Consider the following 23645-nt stretch of genomic DNA (forward strand, 5'->3'; position numbering starts at 1 on the left):
ATAAATGGGATTACTTGGGTCAAATATTTTTTTTTTTTACTTGGGTATAAACATTTTTATGGCATATACACTGTCTCAAAACGCTTTTGAAAAGGTTTCCTTCAATTACACAGCTACTAACAATGGATTGCATCACTTATTGTATCAGATACATCTTAGAGTCACCATAAGTATACCATAATGTGAAATATTTTTAATTGATTGTTTTACATTTCTTTCTGTGCAGTCTGAACATTTTTCCTTTTTGATTTGTATGAGCGACAGCTCAGGACCACGTGGGTTGCGGACTGCACACGCGGACTACACATCCCAAGGTGCTCCGCGGTCTGCTGACAGGAAATCTCCGGAACATCTCCCGCCTCCACGCCGAGGCGAAGAGGTTCTATCCGGGGCTTTGGCGCTTCTCTTTCCTTTCGCGCCGGTTGCCGCTGCGGAGCGCGGCGGGTCCATGTGCGCAGTGAGCGGTGCTGTTCCTGGCTCCGAAGCACCCGAGCCTTGGGGTTTTAGCAAGTCCGCGCTGCGATGGACCCCAACACCATTATCGAGGCCCTGCGGGGCACCATGGATCCTGCCCTGCGTGAGGCCGCGGAGCGCCAGCTTAATGAAGTAAGGACGCCGGGCTGGCGGCGGCAGCGGGCGGTCGGGCGGACTGTGGCAGGCCGATCCCTCCGGGCCTGGCTAGGGACGCGGACAGCGTCGCTTAGAGGCTCAACTGGAGAGGTGGGGCGGGGACCTGACGGCGAGTGCCACGCCGGGACGCCTCGGGCTGCTGCGGTGGTGGCGGCGGCCCAGACAGCCTTTGCGTCGGGTCCCGAGCTGGGCCTCTGGCTGCGGTCGAGGCACGAGGAACCGGCTGGGGCGAGGCGGGCGTGACGGGCTGGACACATGGCTGGGTCGGGTGGCCGGGCCGTCCTCTGCTCATTCCCCGGTCGTTCCTCACGCCCAGGAGGGGGCGAAACTCACTGGGAGGTTTTTCAGACGTTTCCGGGAGCAGTCTCGCCGGCGCCAGGTTTGGAGGGGCTCCTGGGAACGCAGAACTGTTCCTTTGGGAGCTGCGCCTGTCAACATGTCACTTCACTGGGCTGATCGGTGACCTGCCCAACTTTCTCCCTTAGGTGGACCGGCTACCGAAAGCTTTCGCCCGCCTCTTTAGCCGATTGAGGGTAGTGCGGGAGTCTGATTCACTCCACCTCTGGCGGCAGGGGAGGCAGGGCGATGTAGTGGAAAGTGTCAGGTGAAGTGCACCCTTCTAGGTAGAGCTGCAACACTTAACTTCTTGACTGACCTTGGACAAGTCGCGCCTTTTGATGCAGAGTTTTTTCCATTCATAAAATTAGGCCACAAGTGAGAGTGCTTGAAACTTGCCAAACTCCCTGTCAACTCGCAGCGGATGGTGTTCCTTTCCCCCGTACTTTTTGGGGACCACTCCTTGGAAAACAGACTTAGATGGATATTTTATTGTTCTATCTTTAGTTTCATTCTTTGTTTTTAAATTTCATATATTTTATATATGTGTGTGTATGTCTGTATATATTTATCCTCACTAGAGGATATATGTTTATTGATTTTAGAGAGGAAGGGAGGGAGAAAGAAACATGAGGGATTGATTGCCTTTCGTACTCACCGAACTAGGGATCAAATCCGTAACCTAGGTATGTGCCCTGATCGGAATGGAACTCTTAAAAAAATATGAACATTGACTTTAATAAAAGCTTCAGGAGTATTTCTAATTGAACATCTTCAGTGTACAATGCTGTTTTAGAGATCCTTGCCCTTAAGGGACTTCTATTTTAAGAAGAGCACCCACAGAGTTAGACAAATTAAGTCTAAAATTGTGTGTGTTTTTTTAATTATATATATATATATTTTTTTTTTAATCCTCACCCGAGGACATGTTTTTTTATTGATTATTAGAAAGTGAAGAAGCGAGGATGCTGTAACCAATTGAGCCACCAGGCGAGGTCAAACTAAAATTATTTTACAAGTGAGACCAGCATTAGATCGTACTGAGAGTGATACCCTAATTCTTAGGCTTAAAGTAACCTTGAATTACTTAGATTTCTTTTGGGTACAAAATAATGAGCTGAAACAAATTCCCAATTTGGACCACTAGTAAACCAAAGATGGAATTATGGATCACTTTATTTTATTAATATATTTTTACTGATTTCAGAGAGGAAGGGAGATGGAGAGAGAAAGAAACATCAATGATACAAATCATTGATTAGCTGCCTCCTGCACACTCCCTACTGGGGATGGAGCCTGCAACCTAGGCATATGCCCTGACCAGGAATCAAACATGACCTCCTGGTTCATAGGCAACCACTGAGCCATACTGCAGGGGCTGGATCACTTTATTTTGATTTGTTTTGTGATAGGTTAAGATGAACATTTTGTTTATGATAATGTATTTATAAGCCTACACCAGTGATGGGCAAACTTTTGAGCTTGGTGTGTCAAACTTCACCAAAAAACTGAGCATAACTCGGGTAGTGTGTCACTTTGAGGAAAAAACATTATTTCGCAAATGTTTCATCCTCAGGAGCAGCAAATGTTTCATCCTCGGCATGCGGCCGCTGAGCCGCGTGTCATCAGAAATGGCTATTCGTGTCAGTGCTGACACGCGTGTCATAGGTTCGCCTACACTGGCCTAAACACACTAAAAGTTGTCATAGTTATATCTACCATGACCTTGCTCTTAATAACATTATCTTAACATACTTGCATGTAATTTTTAATTTAATTTTTCTTTTTTTAATATATTTTTATTGATTTCAGAGAGGAAGATAGAAACATCAGTGATAAGAGGGAATCATTGATTGGCTGCCTCCTGCATGCCCCCTTCTAGGGACTGAGCCCCCAACCCGGGCATGTGCCCTTGACCGGAATCAAACCCAGGACCCTTGAGTCCGCAGGCCGACACTACACTAAGCCAAACTGGCTAGGGCTAATTATTAATTTTAAAAAGTATTATTTGGAAGAAAAAGTTGGTTCCCTTATAGAAAATTGGATAAATACTACTTCCTGCAAATTTGAAATTTATTTATACCTCAAACAGGTATTGAATGTCTAGTTCTATGTACTAATATCTTGTAATAGAGACCTGGGTTAAGTATTTTATAGCTAGTTTTTGGAAAATAAATAAAGCTTTTTTTCTTTTTTTTTTTAATTTAACTGCTAAGTTGCTGTTAGGGTTTTGGAATACTGTGGAACAGCCAATTCTGCTTATCTATTCTGTCAAAGAAAATTTGGTATCTGGCCTGCATTTCTGTGATAGTTAGCTATTTGTGTTTTGTAAATTTCTTTCAGTTATTACACCTAGATTTTCTAGAATTTTCCTAAGATAACTTCTCTCAGAATATTTATTCTCCTCTCCAATCTTCATTTTAATGAAGTGATTTCATTTGAATACTTTTTTGATTAATTTTCTGTGGCAGAACTTTGATTTAGGAAATAGATTCCAGATAAATCTTGAAGAAGCTTGACTAGTAAAAATGAGGAAGTCATATTTTATTTCTGGCAGGCTCTTCTAGCTGGGCTAAGATAGGATGAACCAATCATTCCATGATGTCTCAACTAAAGCTATATTTTGGTTCGTTTAGTTAAAAAAAAAGATCATTGACATTTGAATGAATCTCTTCAGCTAAGTGAAGTAATCACTAACTAAAAATTATAAATGTTATCAAAGTATAGTGCAAATAGTTATTTTTAAAAAGTGCTCCTGCCTCAGAAAGATTGCACTTCATGATTCCATCTGCTTGGAGCCCCTATTACTCAGTTATCTCCTAGACTGGTTCTCTCAATTCTCTTTATCACTGTTCAACTGTCTCCATATCACTGAAGAGTTCCCAGACTACCATACTCCCTATCTTCCTTCGCCTGCTTATTTTCTCTATAGCACTGATTTATCATATATCATAAAATTTTTTTAGTTTCATGAGGTCTGAAATTTTTATTTTGTTACTGCAGTTCTTTGTTAATGTTAAACTTTATTGACTTATTATAATAACAACATAGGCTTTAGTATGTTAACCACCTCTACAGAAAGGATTTTTGAGGTATTTATTTATTTTTTTTATATTACATATAGATTAAATTAAGAAAGCCATTAGACTGTTAGAGGCCACAGTAAGGATTGTTTAGTAGATATTTTTAAGATATTTAGTATTCCCCACTGACTTACTCTACAGTATGTTATGAAATGTTTTTTGAGCTGCTATTATAATTACAACAAACTTGGCCTCAAAGATTGGAGAAAACCATTTGTACAAATAGTATTGTAAATATAATTAGAAACCACCTTATCTTTAAAAATAAAACCTGAAGAATTCTATACTAGTTGGGATCCTGGGAAAGCTATTTAATCTCAAAGTGTCGTTTTCCCAGTTTATGAAATGAAAGAAGTTATAGTATGTATGCCATTGTGTTATGTGAGTTGAGTGAGATGATGGCATGTGAAAAATTGCAGAAAATGTTTGGCATTTACTAAGTTCTCCAAATTATTTGAACTGCCAGTTGATTAACCAATCCAACATATCATACATTTTATTTCTTATTTTACTCTTAACTAAGTAATACACCTCATTGGAAAATCATCAGCACTAATCTCAAAAGAACACAAGTACATGTTCTTTGGACACTGAAATCACTAAGTAGCTAGCATTACTGTAACATGAAAATTGGCACAATTATAAGCACAGTGTCCTGGCACATACATTATAGTCTCTCAGTAAATATTTCTCTTGCATTCAGAAAATAAGAACTTGAATAATAGTCAGAAATGTTAAGAGCACTCATCTTTGAATCTTTAAAGTAGATTTGTGTTACAGGAACCTGTCACTTCTCACTTAAATTCTATACTTTGAGGGCAACCTGCTTGGGTCCCCTCCCTGTAGCAGGGAGCTTTTCTGTAATAAAATTTTGCTTTCGCTCAAAAAAAACAAACAAACAGAAAACCTACACTTTGAGATTAATTAATTTCTATATACCTAGAAGTGCAACATTATAAACTTGTTTTGTTTAGGTAATCTAAAATATGACATTTGATACTCATTCAGCATTGTTTATTATGTTCCAGAGACTATTTGCTCTGGGTGATACAGAGACTCTTCTTTATGTACACACATACATACATACATACATACATACATACATACATAAAGGCACTGAAAAACTTGGTTCTTCACTTATGAGACAGATGAAACATGTCTGAAGGTTTTTGACAGATTATTTTAATAGACAGCACTCTCTTTGCTCTCTTCCTGCCAGTGTTCTTTAGTGAAAGCCTTTCTAAGCCTTTACTCATGCTGCTCATCCCTCCTGTTAAGTTCTTATCACCCAAAACTAAAGTGTTTCCCATCCATAAGTCTGATGAATCTCATTTTAAATGCCATTTTTTCCCCACTCTGATCTTTTGTGCTAGTGTAAACTAGAAATTTGTCTTTGTTTAAACATCTAATCTTATGTATTCTCCCTTATATTTTAATTTTATTTGAACTAATTTAATTTTATTTAAACTAGGCGATTGCTGTCGCTTCTACTATAAAGTTCATTGGTTTTAAAAAAATTTATCTCCAGTAGGAATTAAATCTTTAGGTAAAAAAATAATTTTTTTAGACCCTGAAGTATTAGATGATAGTAGACATTCTACAAATAATTATTTCTGTTATTTAAAATATATTTGAATGCCTGTCATGTGGCAAATACTGTCTTTGGTGTTGGTGATCCAATAATGTACATAAAGTCATGGTTGTTGTGTAGCTCACATTTGAACTGAAGTGTTTGTTTTTTAAAATATATTTTTATTGATTTCAGAGAGGAAGGAAGTGGGAGAGAGAGAAACATCAATGATGAGAGAGAATCATTGATTGGCTGCCTCCTGCATACCTCCCCCACCCCCAGGGATCGAGCCCACAACCCAGGCATGTGCCCTTGACCGGAATAGGCTGACGCTCTATCCACTGAGCCAAACCCGCTAGGGCTGAACTGAAGCTTTTAAAAAATATATTTTTATTGATTTCAGAGAGGAAGGGAGAGGGAGAGATAGAAACATCAATGATGCTCTAGCTGGTTTGTCTCAGTGGTAGAGAGTCGGCCTGCAGACTGAAAGGTCCCAGGTTCGATTCCAGTCAAGGGCACATGCCCAGGTTGTGGGCTGATACCCAGTAGGGGGCCAGCAGGAGGCAGCCAATCAGTGATTCTCTCTCATCATTGATGTTTCTATCTCTTTCATTTCCTCTTGGAAATTATATATATATATTTATATATAAATATATATATATATATTTTAAAAAAGAAAAGAAACATTAATGAGAGAATCATTGATTGGCTACCTCCTGCACACCCAACACTGGGGATCGAGCCCACAACCTGGGCATATTCCTTGACTGGGAATCAGTGATCTCCTGGTTCATAAGGCAACTCTCAACACTGAGCCACACCAGCTGGGCTGAACTGAAGTTTTAAATGTAATGTTAGGAAACAATTTTTTGAAGTAATTATTTTGAATGACAATTTCCCGTCTGGTTCATTTAATAGCAATCGTCTCTGTACTAAGTAAGCACTGAACTAAGTTGTAGATATAAAGAAATTCATGAGTCCTGCCTTTTTGGAGCTCCATAGTCAACACAGCCCTCATATGTGGTCAGGCTTATAATAGAGCTATGTATAAGTTTTAGATGAGGAAGATATTAAATTTGACTTTGGTTAAGGCAGATATGATCTTAGCATCAATATTCTCTCATACTTGCAGCCAAGAAAAATGCCCTAAGTGGAATTAGAAGGCTTACCTAGGAGCCTTTTAAACCCTCTATTTCTAAGCTTAGTGTGCTAAAAAAAATGGTTATGTAGGCAGAAATGCTTCTTTTTTTTTCCACTTTCTTTATGTGAAAAAGTAAGTGGCTTAGCTTTGATTAGTTTCTTGGTATTTTATGTTTATTATTAAATTTATAAACTACCCTGAGTCACTTCTGGGATCTTCACAGATGGTGACTATTATTACTGTAAGTTATATATCTTACCTTATAATAGACAAATATGCAAATTGACCGCACCTTCGCTACGCCCAAGCCATGCCCACCAACCAAGCCACACCCATCAACCACGCCCACCAGGAAACCGTTGCAGGGACGTTGGGGTGTGGCAGAGCCCAAGGCCGGGAAAGCGGCCCGAGGCTTTCCCCGGCCTTGGGCGCCAGCGTGGAGCCTGCGCCGATCGCAGGAGACCACTAGGAGTCGGCTCCTGAGATCGGGTCGCAGGGACGCTTGGTGCGGCCGAGCCCAAGGCCACCGCCCAGGGCCAAGCCCGAACCCTGAAAGAAGGCAGAAGGCAGTGGCCACAGCCAAGGCCTGGGTCCCCGGTGCCCGCAGAAAACTGGTGCAGGCAGCCAGGTGAATGAAGGTCTATTGCACGAATCTTCGTGCAAACTGGCTACTAGTTTTATTTATAAATGCTTAACTTGATTTTATTAAAGAATTTATGCATTGTTTAATGGGAATTTTAGGTCTGAAAAAGTGTATATAATTTTGAAGACAGTATGTAGTCTGAGCAGGTAACATTCTTTAATTAAGAATATTGCTAAGACACTGGCCAGGTGGCTCAGTGAGTTGGAGCATCCTCCTGTACACCAAAAGGTGGCAGGTTTGATTCCTGGTCAGGACACATATCCAGGTTGCGGGGTTTGATCCCTGGTTGGGAAGCAACCAATTGATGTTTCTCTCTCACCTCTCTCTCTCTCTCTCTGTCTCTTTCTCTCTCAAAATCAATAAACATATCGTTGGGTGAAGATTTAAACAAGAAGAAGAAGAATGTTGCTAAGTAGATACTGTTTTGAATTTGGGAGAGAAAATGTCCCTGGATACTTTGGCTGTTGGCCTGGAAGTTATTCAATGACACAGCACATTAAAGTTCTAAAAGAAGAAAGCACTATATTATCATTTGTAAGAAAACAATTTTATTTTTCAGATATATTGTTGTATATATAATTTTACTTATTGTTTGTTCCTGTCAGAGGACATCAATGATAAGTTTGATTTAAAGTGGGATTTTCTTTTGGTCACTAAGTAATATAATGTAAAAGTTTTTAAAAACTCTTTAGTTGGAAAGCATTTAAGTATCACTATTTAATGAAAGACAGGAGGACACAATAAAGAGCTTTAGTCTTGATTTACCACTATGATGATTTAACCTCACTGTCTCATATTTCATCTAGGCAAGATAAAGTATTTGTCTTTATCAAATTCTTTAGTAAAACAGAAAGGTTAGAAATCCCCGCACTCTTGAAATTATCTTGGTTGTATTTATTTTATGTAAATTCTGATGTCACAGTGCCCTTAAAGCCCCTCTCTCTTATACATTAAAGCCGCTCTCTCTCTCTTATACATGGGTGTTAAAGTATGTATAGTAGCTAATTGAATGCCTGTTTGATTGCATTCCAATGGAGAGAAATAATTAAAAGTAATCGCTTCAAGAGTAAGCATTAAAAGAGGGACAGTCCTGGCCAGTGTGGCTCAGTTGGTTGGGCATTGTCCCGTGCACAGAGAGGTTGTTCTACTGCCAGTTGAATTCTGGCCAGGGCACATGCCTGGATTTTGGGCTCAATCCTCAGTAGGGGGCATGCAGGAGGCAGCTGATCCATGTTTTAATATCAATTGATGTTTCTCTCCCTTCCTCTCTTTAAAATTCAATTAAAATATTTTTTTAAAAGATAGCGGCATTAGGTGTGCATTGGAAAATGTGGGTCTAGAAGGGAACCTGATATTGGAGAGAACACGATTTAATTTTTAAATCTGGTTTGATGTGCTGGTAATCATCCAGGAGAAAATGTCTGGTAGGTAGTTAGAAATGTGGGATTGAAGTTTAGGCGAGAAAGCATCAGTGGAAAATTAAATTTTTTTCTTCAGGTGAATTGAGAGAAAGGAAGTATGATTCAGAGATGTGGGGTGGACTAAAGGACTACACTTTGGGCCATGCCCATTTTGGGGACTTTGAGAAACATAAGAAAAAGGAGACTGGAGAATTGTGCATAAAAGTAGAAGAAAGCCAAAAAAGGAATTTTAAGTAAGAAGGTTGGTTGTGGGCAATTTAGTTTCCTTTTTCCTTAAATGAATTTCATAATTTTTCTGCCAGTAACCATGAATTACTTTAGTAATAAGTAAAAGGCTATTAGGGGGAGGAAAGGGTTGTTGATATTTCAAACTGAGAGAGGTTAAAGTAAAATTACTTTTGAGGGAGAAAGCTTTTAAAATATTGTAAACTTGGAAAAGCAAGTAACCCTGAATAGAATGCTTGCAAGGGAGTAGGGAAAAGATTGTAGGTTAAAAGGGTTGCAGGGTCAGGGGAGTGATTATGTGGATAGATGTGTTTTTCCATATGTTTTTTTTCTTTTGTCAAGTGAGACTTTATTTGGGGAGGGGGAGCAGGAAAAACTGTCTGTGGAGTAATTTTTCAGGCCTATTATGGCCTGTTGTAACAATAGTTTCCTAACTGTAATGTTTTATAGTCACCTGGCCTAGAATTGCATCCTTTATTCTGCTTCAAGACCTTCTCTTCCTATGGGCAACGGTCCTAAATAGAATCTTTTCGAAAGAAGACAGAAGGAAGGCTAAGAGACACATGAAAACATGCTCAAAGTCACTAATTATCCGAGAGATGCAAATCAAAACGACAAGTGTTGGCGAGGATGCGGAGAAAAAGGAACACTGGTGCACTGCTGGTGGGAATGCAGACTGGTGCAGCCACTGTGGAGAACAGTATGGAGTTTCCTCAAAAAACTGAAAATGGAACTACCATTTAACCCAGTAATCCCACTCCTAGGAATATATCCTAAGAAACTAGAAACACCAATCTGAAAGGATATATGCACCTCTATGTTCATTGCAGCACAATTTACAATAGCTATGATTTGGAAACAGCCTAGGTGCCCGTCAGCAGATGACTGGATCAGAAAACTATGGTACATCTACACAATGGAATACTATACTGCCATAAAAAAGAAGGAACTCTTACCATTTGCAGCAACCTGGATGTAATTAGAGAGCATTATTCTAAGTGAAAAAGCCAGTCAATGAAAGAAAAATACCACATGATCTCACTCATTTATGGATAATAAAGAACCTTATAAACCGATGAACAAAAAGATAAATACAGAGACAGTAAAGCATCAGACTGTCAAATTACAGCGGAAAGGTTAGGGAGAGGTGGGGGAGATAAGAGATCAACTGAAGGACTTGAATGCATGCATATAAGCATAACCAATGGACGCAAAACGCTGGGGGGTGAGGGCATGTATGGGAGTGGGGTGGGGGGGCAATGGTAAGATATGTACACATATAATACCTTAAATGGGAGGTTTAGTAGCTATAGCATGAGAAAAAAAAGACCTTATCTTCCTATAGCATAGATCTGATCATGTAAAAACTTTGCAAAAAAAGTTCACACTTATTAGATCTTGATGTGGGTATAATTTGCCTATTCATTTTTGCCTTTCACTATTCTCTTTCCTCCTCCTAATAACCTCTTTAACACAACCCATACTTCTTTTCCTTTTAAAAATCCTTCTGCCTGTTTCTGTGGGTTTAAGTCCTTTAGCGTCTAACTCAAAATTTTACCTGGTAGTCCAATTAGAATTTATTTCCTAACCTACCTTATAGTGAACTTTTATCTCTGTGGTGTCTTGCACTTAAGTACTAGTAAATGGAGTGGAGTTAAAAGAGATAGAGTTGGACCTAACCGGTTTGACTCAGTCGATAGAGCGTCGGCCTATGGACTGAAGGGTCCCAGGTTTGATTCCGGTCAAGGGCATGTACCTTGGTTGCGGGTACATCCCCAGGAGGGGGTGTGCAGGAGGCAGCTCATCCATGTTTCTCTCTCAGTTTCTCTCTCATTGATGTTTCTAACTCTCTATCCCTCTCCCTTCCTTTCCTCTGTAAAAAATCAATAAGCCATATTAAAAATAAAATACTTAAAAAAAAAAGAGAGAGATGGAGTTGGAACCCTTGAAGAATTTTGATTAGATGAATTGAGGTGAATGTTGAATTATCTGGGCTGATGATAAATAATGACAAGATGAGAAATTGTCTAGAAAGGTTTTTGTGTTATGATTAGTAGCTTTTAAGCTTGAGTATTGGTAGTTTTAGCTCTGTTTAATGATGTTTAATGGCCGATTTGTTTCTATAGTTCTGGGGTCTGTAATTAGTGCCAGCACTCAGAAGTTACATTTATACATTGACACAATATATTTATTGGAGCATTTTCTGAGGACTATATTAAAGTTTGCCAAGCAGTTGAGAATAATACCATAATCAAATTTTAAAGAGTTTTGTGTGAGTGTGTGATATTGATGCAAGTGATATTTTGCTTATTTTTTTAAATTACCATAAAAATATAAAGATCTTTTAATATCCTATCTAATAAAGATGGAATATGCTAATTGACTGTCACTCTGTCACAAAGATGGCTGCACCCACAGCTGAGGCCAAGTTCTCATAAGGAGCCTTAACGAGCAATCAGCAGGGACCTGAGGCTACACCCTTCCCCGCCCCTGTGGGGCTTGATAGGGGACCTCAGGCCACGCCCCTCACCCTGGCGTCAGGTTAGGGGATCTCAGGCTGCACCCCCTACCCCAGTGCCAGGCCAGGGGACCTGAGGCCATGCCCCCACCTGGCGGGGCTTGACGGGGGACCTCAAGGTGTGCTTCCTGTCCTGGTGCTGGGCTAGGGGACCTCAGGCTGCTCCCCCCCGCCCCAGCACCAGGCTGGGGGACCTCAGACCGCCCCCCCCAACCCCGGCACCAGGCTGAGGGAACTCAGGCCGGGCCCCTCACCCAGCAGGGCTTGATAGGGGACCTCAAGGTGCACCCCCAGTGCTGGGTCAGGGGAGCTCAGGCCGTGCCCCCTGCCGATGGGGCTTGGTCGGGGACCTGAGGCTGCACCCACCCCCACACCTGGCAGGACTTGACGTGGGACCTCAAGGCACGCCCCCCCGCCCCAGTCTGGGCTGGGGACCTCAGGCCACGCCCCCCATCCAGGGGATCTGAGGCTACACCCCCTGCCCAGCAGGGCTTGACAAGGGTGGGACTGGTCGGGTCTGGATCTAGCCCAATGTTGGGGGGACCGGCTGGGTCTGGGTCTCACACAATTTTGAGGCGTATGTTGGTGGGCGGGGACTTGACTCTGGGTTCTGTGGTGTGCCCCAGACTCTGACAGGAGGAAGGATTTCATATACATTTTACTAATTTTCTTTCATCTCTGACACTTCTATTATAGAGAAAGGGCAAGTAGCAATATTAAATTATTTCCTCTAATTAGTCACCTTTTAATGTGCACGAATTTCGTGCACTGGGCCATTAGTATGATAATAAATATAGTAGTTAATATGTGATAGAAATTCTTTTAAATATGTTATAGTTCGCTATACCCAATAATGCCAGAAAGTTGTTGATCATCCAGTGACTCGAAAAATGATTTTTCTAAATTTGAACATTTAATGTATGACTTATTTGATTTGTGTTTTATAATGGTCTTTTTATTTTTTAAGCTTTATTGAGGTATAATTTACATTCCATAATTTACCTGTTTTAAGTGTTGAAAATCAGTGATTTTAGTAGACTTACAACTATTAACCACAATCCAGTTTTGGAACATTTTCATTACCCCCAATAATTACTTCTTCCAGTTTACACTTAATCTCTTATCCCAGCCCTAGTTACTATCTACTTTATGTCTCAATTTTCTTGGAAATCTGGTGTCTGATATTCAGTATTACATTAAGTACATTTGTTACCTTCTTGGGAGAATTACAAGACTTTCCTGCATTAGGGATTTCAACAGCATGGAAATGAGTATGTGACAGGTAAGTAGATGTCCCAGATTGAGTTTGCTAACTTGGGCCATTCTCGCTGACCAAAATAATCCTTTCTTTATTAACCTTAGTCTATCTAAGCTCAGTTATCTGAAAGAAATACTTTTTGTCAGTTTCACTTTTAGATTTATCCTGTATTTTGTTGTTGTTTTTTTTAAAATATATTTTATTGATTTTTTACAGAGAGGAAGGGAAAGGAATAGAGAGTTAGAAACATCGATGAGAGAGAAATATTGATCAGCTGCCTTCTGCACATGCCCTACTGGGGATGTGCCCACAACCAAGGTACATGCCCTTGACTGGAATCGAACCTGGGACCCTTCAGTCCGCAGGCTGACGCTCTATTCACTGAGCCAAACCAGCTAGGGCTATTCTGTATTTTGAAGGCAAAGTGACAAAAACAAAGTAATTAAATTATTAAATTATTTTCATAGTTTAGTTTTTAAAAAATAATTTTATTGAGTTCAGCCACATAAAATATCCAGTTTAGTGGGTTTTAATATATTCAGAGTTATGCAGTCATCACCACAAACTTCAAAACTGTTTTCCCCTATACCTCCTGTTTTTGGCTATTTTCTGTCTATATAGATTTGTCTTTTCTATACATTTCATATAAATGAAATCAGATGATATGTCTTGTGACTGGCTTCCTTCATATAGCATAATGGTTTAAAGGTTCATACATGTTGTTTCATGTATCAGTATCTCATTCTTTTTATTGCCAAATGATATTCCATTCTATACAAATGTATGCCATATTTTGCTTAATTATTCATCAGTTGATGGACATTGTGGGTTGTTTCCATTTTGGGGCTATTATGAATAATACTGCTGTAAATGTTCAGGCAAAGACAGTTCTGTTGAATTTTTTTTTTAATTGATGGGTAATTTACATGTAATACAAAGCTCAAAAATATATTCAGCTCTATCAATTTTTAGCTAGATAACCACCATTCAAATCAAGATACACACACACACACACACACACACACACACAAGGCCTGGTGCATGAAAATTCATGCACTGGAGGGGGGAGTCCCTCAGGGGCAGGAGGCGACCCGGCAATCAGGGGAAGGCAACACCCCCATCACACCTCTGCTGTTGCCACTGCCAGCAATGCAAGCCTTGGCTGGCCCTGGGCGGCTAGGGGGCTGAGGGCAGTCCCACCGCACTGTGCACCTGCTTCCCCCCTCCCTGGCTGGTCTGAAAGGACTGGGGGACTCTGGCAGGGCTGAGGGGCCTGGGCACCACCATCTTGTGGCTATGGGCGCTGCCATCTTTGTCATGGCATATTCCCTCTTTATTAGATAGGACACACACACACACACATTCCGATATAAAAAAAGGCTAATATGCAAATTGTCTCCTCCACCAGGAGTTTAACAGGAAGTTTGACCCGAAGTTCTGCCAGGGGCTTGGGCGGCCCACGGCCCTTCTCCCCAGCTGGCCCCCACCCGTGCACGAATTCGTGCACCAGGCCTTTAGTATTAAAATAAAAAATAAAATGAAAAGAAAGACAGAGATGTGTGTGTGTGTGAGAGAGTGAGAGAGAGAGAGAGAGATATTTCTATTTCCTTTAGACTCTTATCAGTCAATACCTTTCCTCCTTCAGGTTACCATTATTCTGACTTCTGTTACCTATAGATTAGATTTGTCTGTCACTGAACTTCATGTACATATAAGAGAATCCCATTGTACCCAGGGAGATTGGCTTCATAATATGTTTTTTGTTTTTGTTTTAGAACTGTATTGCTTGATTCTGTAGGTTGGTTTTATTTTTTTAAGTTGTATAGTATTTTCTTGTATGGATTGTGCCACAGTTTGTTTATAAATTCACTTGTCAATGGACAGGTATTATTGTGGGCATAAGCACTTATTTCTCTTGGATACATAAAGTTGAAATTGCTTGGTTATAAAGTCCATGCTTGTTAGAAACTGCCAGTTTTGCAGTATGTTTGTACCATTTTATACATCTACCAACACTATGAGTTCCATTTTTTTTTTACATCCTCATTAGCACTTTGGTGTATTGCATATATTGTTTTCAGGTAGGGCTTTCCTGTCCACTTGTATTAAATCTTTTGTAATTTGCTTGTATATATTTGCTTAATCTTTTTTTCTTTTTGGAGTGATTAACTCTTGCTCTGATGTTCCAGATGTTTTCATTTCCTTTTACATTGTTTACACTTATGGGGGAGGGGCATATGGCTCAGTTGGTGGCATGGTCCCTTACACCAAAGGCTTGTGGGTTCGATCCCTGGTCGGGGCACATATGGGAGGCAATGGATCGATGTTTTTCTCTCTCTCTCTCTCTCTCTCTCTCTCCCTCCTCCTCTCCTCTCCTCCCTCCCTCCCCCTCCCTCCCTCCCTCCCTCCCCCCCCCCACCCCCTCCTCTTAAAACAAAGTTTTACTTGATACTAAAACTCTTCTATGGCTTTCAGCTTTCATCATGGTTAGGTTTTACCCACTAAGATGATAAAAATAGATACTATGGCCATGGCTGGGTAGCTCAATTGATTAGAGCATCGTCCCAATACACCAAGGTTGTGGGGTTTGATCTCCAGTTAGGGCACATACAAGAAGCAACCAATGAATGCATAAATAAGTAGAACAAGTCGATGTTTCTCTCTCTCTTCCTCTCTATCTAAAATCAATACATTTAAAAAAAGATAGATACCGTGGTTCCCTTTAATTACTCTTGCAGTTTTATTTTTTTATACTTAAACTTGACGTTAGAAATTGGTAGAGGTCCTTTGTTAATATAACACTTATGGATTACCTGTTGTGCTGTAGGAAGATATAGTGAGTGGAATATGCTCACTTATGCGTAGCTATCCACCCAACAAAAACTGGTGGTTGTGGTGGTTTTGTTGTTTTAGCATGACTCCTAAGCATAAACCAATAACTTCATTGGGGGTTCCAATCATTGAAAGCAGTCTTTTTCAACTCAGAAGGAAAAATGCAAAATTGGGACCTCAAGGGAGTGTTGTATATACAAAACCATATATGTATGCTGTATTTTATGGGGATTTAAAGAGCTAAAGATTAATTTGGCAATATTTATGCTTTAGTACATACACTCTGAGAAAGATGAGATTCTACTGTATATGGATATAGAAACAACATTTGTTATGTTTTGATATTTGCTAAATGTTTTCCATATTTAAGACTTATATTTACTAGTCCAGCCGGCATGGTTCAGTGGTTGAGCGTCATCCTATGAACCAGGAGGTCCTGGTTCGATTCTGGTCAGGGCACATGCCCAGGTTGCAGGCTTAGCCCCCAGTGATGGCGTGCAGGAGGCAACTGATTAATAATTCTCTCTCACCCTTGTTGTTTCTATCTCTCTCCCCCTCTCCATTCCTCTCTGCAATCAATAAAATATAATTTTAAAAAAATTAAAGAGGACTTAGATTTACTGAATTAACTTGCTCAAGAGTTAAAAATGTAGAAAGTGACATCACCTGTACAGGGTGGGATAAAAGTAGGCTTATAATTGTTTATATGGAAAATAATACAATAATTAATACATAATAATACAGGAATACACTGTTTCAGGTACTCACAAATGTATATCTACTTTTGACCCATCCTGTATTTATAGCGAAGACTATCTGATCTCAGCAGTCCATAATTTGATGCAACAGATAAGATATATTCTGTAATATAAGTGGCCTTAAAAGTGCCATAGTCATAATATGGATAGTAGTGTCCTTTGTGGGCTAATTGTCTACCCCTTAAATATAAATACCCTTTTTCACTCTACAATGCCCCTGGGTGATCACAACTGCTTCCAAGGCATTTTTTGTTTGTTTGTTAATTCATTCAGTAATTTAAAAAAATATTTCAAATGCCAACCCTCATGAGGTACTGGGTATACAAACAGAATAGTCCCTACTGTCACTGAAGCTTAAAGTCTAATTAATAGGAAAAGGGGGTATAAAGCCAGGACTAGGTTGGTGTTGATGGGAATGGAGAAAGTGGATATATTAATTATATAAGCATTTTGGGTATTGGGTTGATAGGGCCTGATGTATTGAAAAGGGAAGTATTAAATATGACATTCAGGTTTCAGGCATGAATGACTGAGGATAGTGATGAGGTAGTGCAAGGAAAGAGTCACAGCTTTTAGGGGAAAAGATAGTTTGAACATAATAAATGTGAGCAACTTGGGAGAATGAAGATAGGGTATTATTAAATAGACCTGTTAGAATGATTTGGGCTGGATATAACATATTTGACATTTTGTTTAAAGATGGGTTGGATAAATCGCCTGGGAGTGGAAAAGACATCCAATGACTGAGTCCTGGCACCAGGTTCTAGCATTTATATATTAAACTAGAGGCCCGGTGCATGAAATTCGTACATGGGGGTCCCTCAGCCCAACCTGCACCCTCTACAATCCAGGAGCTCTCAGGGGATGTCTTACTGATGGCTTAGGCCCACTCCCCATGGTTCTCTGCTCTCTGCGGGGCCTGGGGGTTTCACTGCAGCCATGGAGATGAAGCCCCCATGCCCTGCTGTCCGCTCTTTGCCTGCTGCTGCCATGCGCCATGCAAAGGAAGGCCCAATGCCCTGCAGTGTGCTCTGTCTGCCAAGCCTGGGGACTTCGCCAACACAGACACACTAAGGAAGCCCCCATGCCCTGTTGTCCGGGCTCTGTCTGCGGGGCCTCAGGGTGTTACCGCCACCACCTTGCTAAGGAAGCCACCAAGCCCTGCTGTCTGGGCTCTGTCTGCTGGGCCTGGGGGTGTTCCCGCTGCCTCTGCTCTAAGGAAGCCTCCAAGCCCTGCTGTCTGGGCTCTGTCTGCCATATCTGGGGACTTCCCCGCTGCCGCACTAAGGAAGCCCCCATGCCCAGCTCTCCGGGCTCTGTCTGCAGGGCCTGGGGCTTCCCTGCTGCCGCGCTTAGGAAGCTGCCATGCCCTGCTCTCCGGGCTCTGTTTGCTGGTCGGACAGGCCAGACACTCCAGCAGCGGGGCTGAGGTGACTGGGCGCCGCCATCTTGTGGCTATGGGCCGTCATTTTGTCGCGGAGTGATGGTTAATTTGCATATTACTCTATTATTAGATAGGATAGAATGAGAAACTAGCAAAAGAGTCTGAGAAAGGGCCAGGAAAAGTGGTGTATGAATTGCATAGATTAAGGGTGTTTCAAAAACTAATAGTCGTTTAACTGTGTTCAGATCTATTTATAGAGCACTGAAAGGGGCAAATACCTCCCCTTCATGCACTTAATTACTCCTGTTCAGATCTTGAATTTAAGCATTACTTCTCTGAATTAGGAGATTCTCCTTTTGATTCTTCCATTATGTCCTCGACTTCTTTATTGCAGTTACCTGTTTACCTTGTTTTTCTTCATTAAAGTCTTAAATTTCCATGAGGTCAGGGAGCCTCATTTGTTCTGTTCAAACCTATATTTACAGCTCCTGGCAATGGTGTCTTGCACCAAGAACACCTACATAAATAAATTTTGGCCCGACCAGCGTGGCTCAGTGGTTGAGTGTCGACCTATAAACCAGAAGGTCATGGTTTGATTCCTGGTCAGAGCACATGCCCAGATTGCCAGCTCAATCCCCAGTGTGGGGCATGCAGGAGGCAGCCAATCAGTGATGCTCTCCCATCATTGATGTTTCTATCTCCCAGTCTCTCTCTCTGAAATCAATAAAAACATGTGTTGTTGTTTTTTTTAAAAGAATAGCTCCTCTATAATCCCACTATCCCAGAGATAATTAGCATTTTCGATGTATTTTGTTTCTTTATATGTTGCAATGCATATGCTTATAAAAGTATTTATTAAATTATTGTCATAGTTTGTATCCTACTTTTATTGAATGTTCAAAATATTGCTTTTTAATTTTTCTATTGAAATATAACATGCATATAGAAAAGTGATCATTAGGATACAGTTGATTGATTTTTACAAACTGAACACACATTTCTATGGAGAAATTATTACTGAATTGGGGAAATAGGTGTCACAGAATATTGATTTTTGCGCTACTGATACCAGTGTAGGTTAAGAATGCTAACTGGGGTAAATGGGAAATGCAGTAGAATGCAGGCAAATGCATCCCAAATGTTTTAGGAGTTAGGATGTTAAATTTTTTTGAGTTATTATAGGTGAGTGACAGAAAATAAGGCTGGGACCAATTTACAGAGAGCCTTTTGTGACAGCCAAACCATGAAATAGAATACTGAGAATATTTGTTTGCTGAAATTTAAAATGTATGTTTTTGTTTATAGGCACACAAGTCTCTGAATTTTGTTTCGACACTGCTTCAGATTACTATGTCAGAACAACTGGATTTACCTGTGAGACAAGCAGGCAAGTTTCCTGAATTATTTTCTTGAGTGTATGTAAATAACTTGTTTAAAAGGTTTACAGTTGAATAACAGAAATATCCTGGATGGCCCTTCAGTGATTTTCTTCCCTGAAAATCATTTTACCCTTATGTGTTTACTACAAATGGCAGGTGCCTTGATATTTGGTGACAGAGTTTAATTTAAAGGAATGTAGTATTTCATTGGATTAGAAGAGAAGCGGGAAAGAGAAATTGATGGGGTTTATTAAGACTCTTTGCTGTCCTAGCTGGTTTGGCTCAGTGGATAGAGCATCAGCCTGTGGACTAAATAAAGGGTTCTGGGTTTGATTCTGATCAAGGACACCTTGGTTGCAGGCTCCATCCCCAACCAATTGATGTGTCTCTCTTACATTGTTATTTCTCTTTGTCTCTCCCCGCCACCCCCCGCCCCCCTTCCAGTCTCTCTAAAAACACCAATGGAGAAAAAATCCTCAGGTGAGGATTAACAACAGCACAAAAAGATTCTTTGTTTATGTGATTGTTCCTTATAGTTATTTGCTTTTACTGTTTAGTACAACATTTTAAAAAGTACTATTTCTTAGTTCAGATTTTAGTGAGATATTGAGCAATTACTTCAGTATCAAAGTCTGAAAATGTGGCACACTACTTCTAATATTATCTGTTAGTCTGCAAAATAATGGATTTCATATGTTCATGTTTTATTTTTATTTACTTGAAGATATGTAAATTTCATAGGAAATATAAAATACTAATAATTTCATCATTCTAGAAAAACAATTTATAATTTATATTCTGGTGTTATTTTTTACCGTTACACCAATTTTGTTCTTTAAAAAAAACAAGGGTGCTCTTTTTCTTTCTTTAGTGCAGGGGTGGGAAACCTTTTTTCTGCCAAGGGCCATTTGGATATTTATAACATCATTCACACAGGCTATATAGAATTACCAACTTAAAAATTAGCCTGCTATATTTGGTCAAACATTTAATTAACTCACCGCAGGACCAGACCAAATGATTTCTCGGGCCTTATATGGCTCGATGGTCAGACATCCCACACCCCTGCTTAAGTGTATATTAAGCATTTGCCTTTTCTTTACATAATGTTAGTCTTTGCCCAGCCGGGCGTGGCTCAGGGATTGAGCATCAACCTATGAACCAGGAGGTCACGGTTCGATTCCTGGTCAGGGCACATGACCGGGTTGCGGGCTCGATCCCCAGTGTGGGGGTGTGGGAGGCAGCCGATCCATGATTCTCTCTCATCATGGATGTTTCCATATCTCTCTCTCCCTCTCCCTTCCTCTCTGAAATCATTAAAAATATAATTAAAAAATTAAGGTTATATTCACCATAAAGTGCCATATGCGGTAAACTATTTCTCAGTTGTTAGGATTTAATCTCAGGTCTGAACATTAACAGTATTTCCAGTGCCTAAAATATTGCCTGACACATTGAGGATACTCAGTAAATAAATGACTGAATATAATGTAATTGCTTTATGCTTTATGGTTTTTTAAAAAATAAATTGGTATATAAGTTACACAATAATGGAACCTTTTTTAAAAAAATATATTTGTATTGATTTCAAAGAGGAAGGGGGAGAGAGAGAGAGAGAGAAACATCAGTGATGAGAGATAATCATTGCTTGGTTGCCTCCTGCGTGCCCCCTACGGGAGATTGAGCCCGTAACCCAGGTATGTGCCCTTGACTGGAATCAAACCTGGGACCCTTCAGTCTGCAGGCCGACGCTCTAGCCACTGAGCCAAACCAGCTAGGGCAATGTAACCTTTTTTTGTGCCTAGAAAATGTAGTAATTAACTGGGTCCTGATCAGCAGTGAATCTTTTTTTTTTTTTAATGTTTTTTATTGATTTCAGAGAGGAAGAGAGTAATATAAATATCAATGATGACAGAGAATTATTGATTGGCTGCCTCCTGCACACCCCTCCACTGGGGATCCAACCTGCAACCTGGGCATATGTCCTGACCAGGAATCAAACCAGAGACCTCCTGGTTCATAGGTCGATGCTCAACCATTGAGCCACACCAGCTGGGCCAGTGAATCTTTTTATACATTTCTAATTAAATAGAAAAATGTTGCTTTGATTATTTTAACTGTCATTTCTTTGTTTTACTAACGAAGTTGACATTTTCCCATTTGGTTATTTTTTTATATAAAAATCTTTGCCTTCAAATCTCAGTTTTTACTAATATGTTGGAAGTGTTTGGCATTTAGAGGGACCTTAACACATTTTAGAGACTTCATTATGTTAGTGTGTGTTATGTGGCTTTGATTCCTGGTTACCCTATGAACAAGGGAGGTACACAATATTCCATCCTCAACAGCCCTTGCACAATTCATGTAGAATTGTGCCTATGGCTTCTTTAATGGAGTAAATCCATTTCATATTTATTCTTCCTGTTTTTTTGGTGCCTCATATTTTCCCCAGTATTATTGTCTTTTCCAAAGAACCATGCCTTCTTATGATGTGCCAAAAGTGGAACAGCTTCGGTTTTGTCATTTTTGTCTCCAGTGATGTTTCAGGCTTAATTTGCTCTAGGATTCACTTGTTCGTCTTTCTGGTAATCCAGGGTATCCGTAGAATAAAATTAAATGTTACTAGGAAGGTTTTTGTTTAGTATTACAAAAAAACAGAAGCAACCAAACTATGGAATTGGTAAAATACTTTAAAAAATCATTCTTTTTTGTTTAAAGTATTACATATGTCTCCTTTTTCCCATTGATACCCCCCAGCCACTCCCACCCATGAGGGCAAGCCCCCACTGCCCCAGTGTCTGTGTCCATTGGTTATGCTAATATGCATGCATACAAGTCCTTTGGTTGATCTCTAAACGGCCCCTTCCCCTGCCCCTTGTCTCTGGATCTATTTTTGTTCATCAGTTTGTATTGTTCATTATATCTCACATATGAGTGAGATCACGTGATATTTATCTCTCTCCGACTGGCTTATTTCGCTTAGCATAATGCTCTCCAGTTCCATCTATGCTGTCGCAAATGGTAAAAGTTCCTTCTTTTTTATAGCAGTGTAGTATTCCATTGTGGCGATGTACCACAGTTTTTTAATCCATTCATCTGCTGATGGGCACTTAGGCTGTTTCCAAATCTTAGCTATTGTAAATTGTGCTGCTATGAACATAGGGGTGCAAATATCCTTTCTGATTGGTGTTTCTGGTTTCTTGGGATGTAGTCCTAAAGTGGGATTACTGGGTCAAATGGGAGTTTCAGTAATCCCACTTTTTGAGGAAATGCCATACTGTTTTCCACAGTGGCTGCACCAGTCTGCATTCCCACCAGCAGTGCACGAGGGTTCCTTTTTCTCTACATCCTGGCCAGCAGTTGTCGTTTGTTGATCTTTTGATGATAGCCATTCTGACAGGTGTGAGATGGTACCTCATTGTTGTTTTGATTAGCATCTCTCGGATGATTAGTAACTTTGAGCATGTTTTCATATGTCTCGGCCTTCTGTATGTCCTCTTTCAAAAAGTATCTATTTGAGTCCTTTGCCCATTTTTTTATTGGATTGTTCATAATCATTCTTTTAAAAGTTACATCCTTGTAATAATTGAATGATACTCTGTAGTATGTGGTGCTCTGTAGTTTCATCTACTAGACTTTGAAAGATTCTGTCTTTATAGTTGTAGTGGAATTCCTACATTCTGGATGGAGTAGACTGAATCATGAATTTTCTTGCAGTGCAGTTCTCACTTGTTGGACCAGTCAACTTTTAAAATACCAAATCAACGTTTTACAAATAAGTATCTATACTCCATTCCTTTGTGCATAACAGTAGAAGGAAATGTTGTATCAAGTCTTATTTTGGTTTATGTTCTGTTTTGGAGCTAAAGAATCAAAATTTTAATAGTTTTAATCTGAAATATATCAGTCCCAAATACTGAGTCAGTGTTTACTGTAGATGTAGTTAATCTTTTTTTTTTTTTTCTTTTTTGAGATGTGGTAAAAGGCTTTATTTGCATGGAGTTACATTCCTCCGGTTGTAAAGTCCCATGCCCCTTAACCCAGTCCTGAAAGAAGGGCCACAGGGATCCAGCAGAGCCAAAAGGAGGGCCAGTGTCCAGAGCTTCTGTTCTATGTTGAAGCCAGATCTAGTTCAGCATCAGTTACAAGTCCATTAGTACATTGTGTGGAGCCCAAGTGGCTGTGAGTTGCGTGGGTATAGGGGAGTGTGTCCCCTGCAACAGGAGTCCTAAGAAAAACAATGGGCCAGAAATGGGTACATTCTATTAAACAAAATATCTGTAGGGCCAAAGGCTAAGAGAGTGTGCTCCTTTGTCCAGGATTTTAAATATTCAGGTTTTAAGCTCTTGCAGTGGCCACCCTATTCTTGCCCTGACTCGCTCCCAGGTGTGACTGACAAACAGGTAGGCACTTTCCACATCATTCAGACCTTACTGGGCATGTGTCCAAACTGCTTTTTTTTTTTTT

At 40.1% G+C, this 23645-nt stretch overlaps 1 protein-coding gene across 3 annotated transcripts in view; it reads left to right on the forward strand.

The window, feature by feature from the left end:
* Window positions 1-359: 359 nt before the first annotated feature.
* Window positions 360-23645, forward strand: part of IPO7 (importin 7) — a 59958-nt gene continuing 36672 nt past the window's right edge. The window contains exons 1-2 of one of the 3 annotated variants that reach the window (XM_054724570.1): window positions 360-606; window positions 19105-19186. In XM_054724570.1, coding sequence (XP_054580545.1) covers window positions 523-606; window positions 19105-19186 — 166 coding nt within the window. In that variant the 5' untranslated portion in view covers window positions 360-522. Of the gene's footprint in view, window positions 607-7790; window positions 7938-19104; window positions 19187-23645 lie in introns of those variants that run through there. The other 2 variants (XM_008151048.3, XM_054724571.1) reach the window with 2 other exon arrangements.

Source organism: Eptesicus fuscus, chromosome 13 (genome assembly GCF_027574615.1).
Source record: "Eptesicus fuscus isolate TK198812 chromosome 13, DD_ASM_mEF_20220401, whole genome shotgun sequence".
NCBI classification, from domain to species: domain Eukaryota; kingdom Metazoa; phylum Chordata; class Mammalia; order Chiroptera; family Vespertilionidae; genus Eptesicus; species Eptesicus fuscus.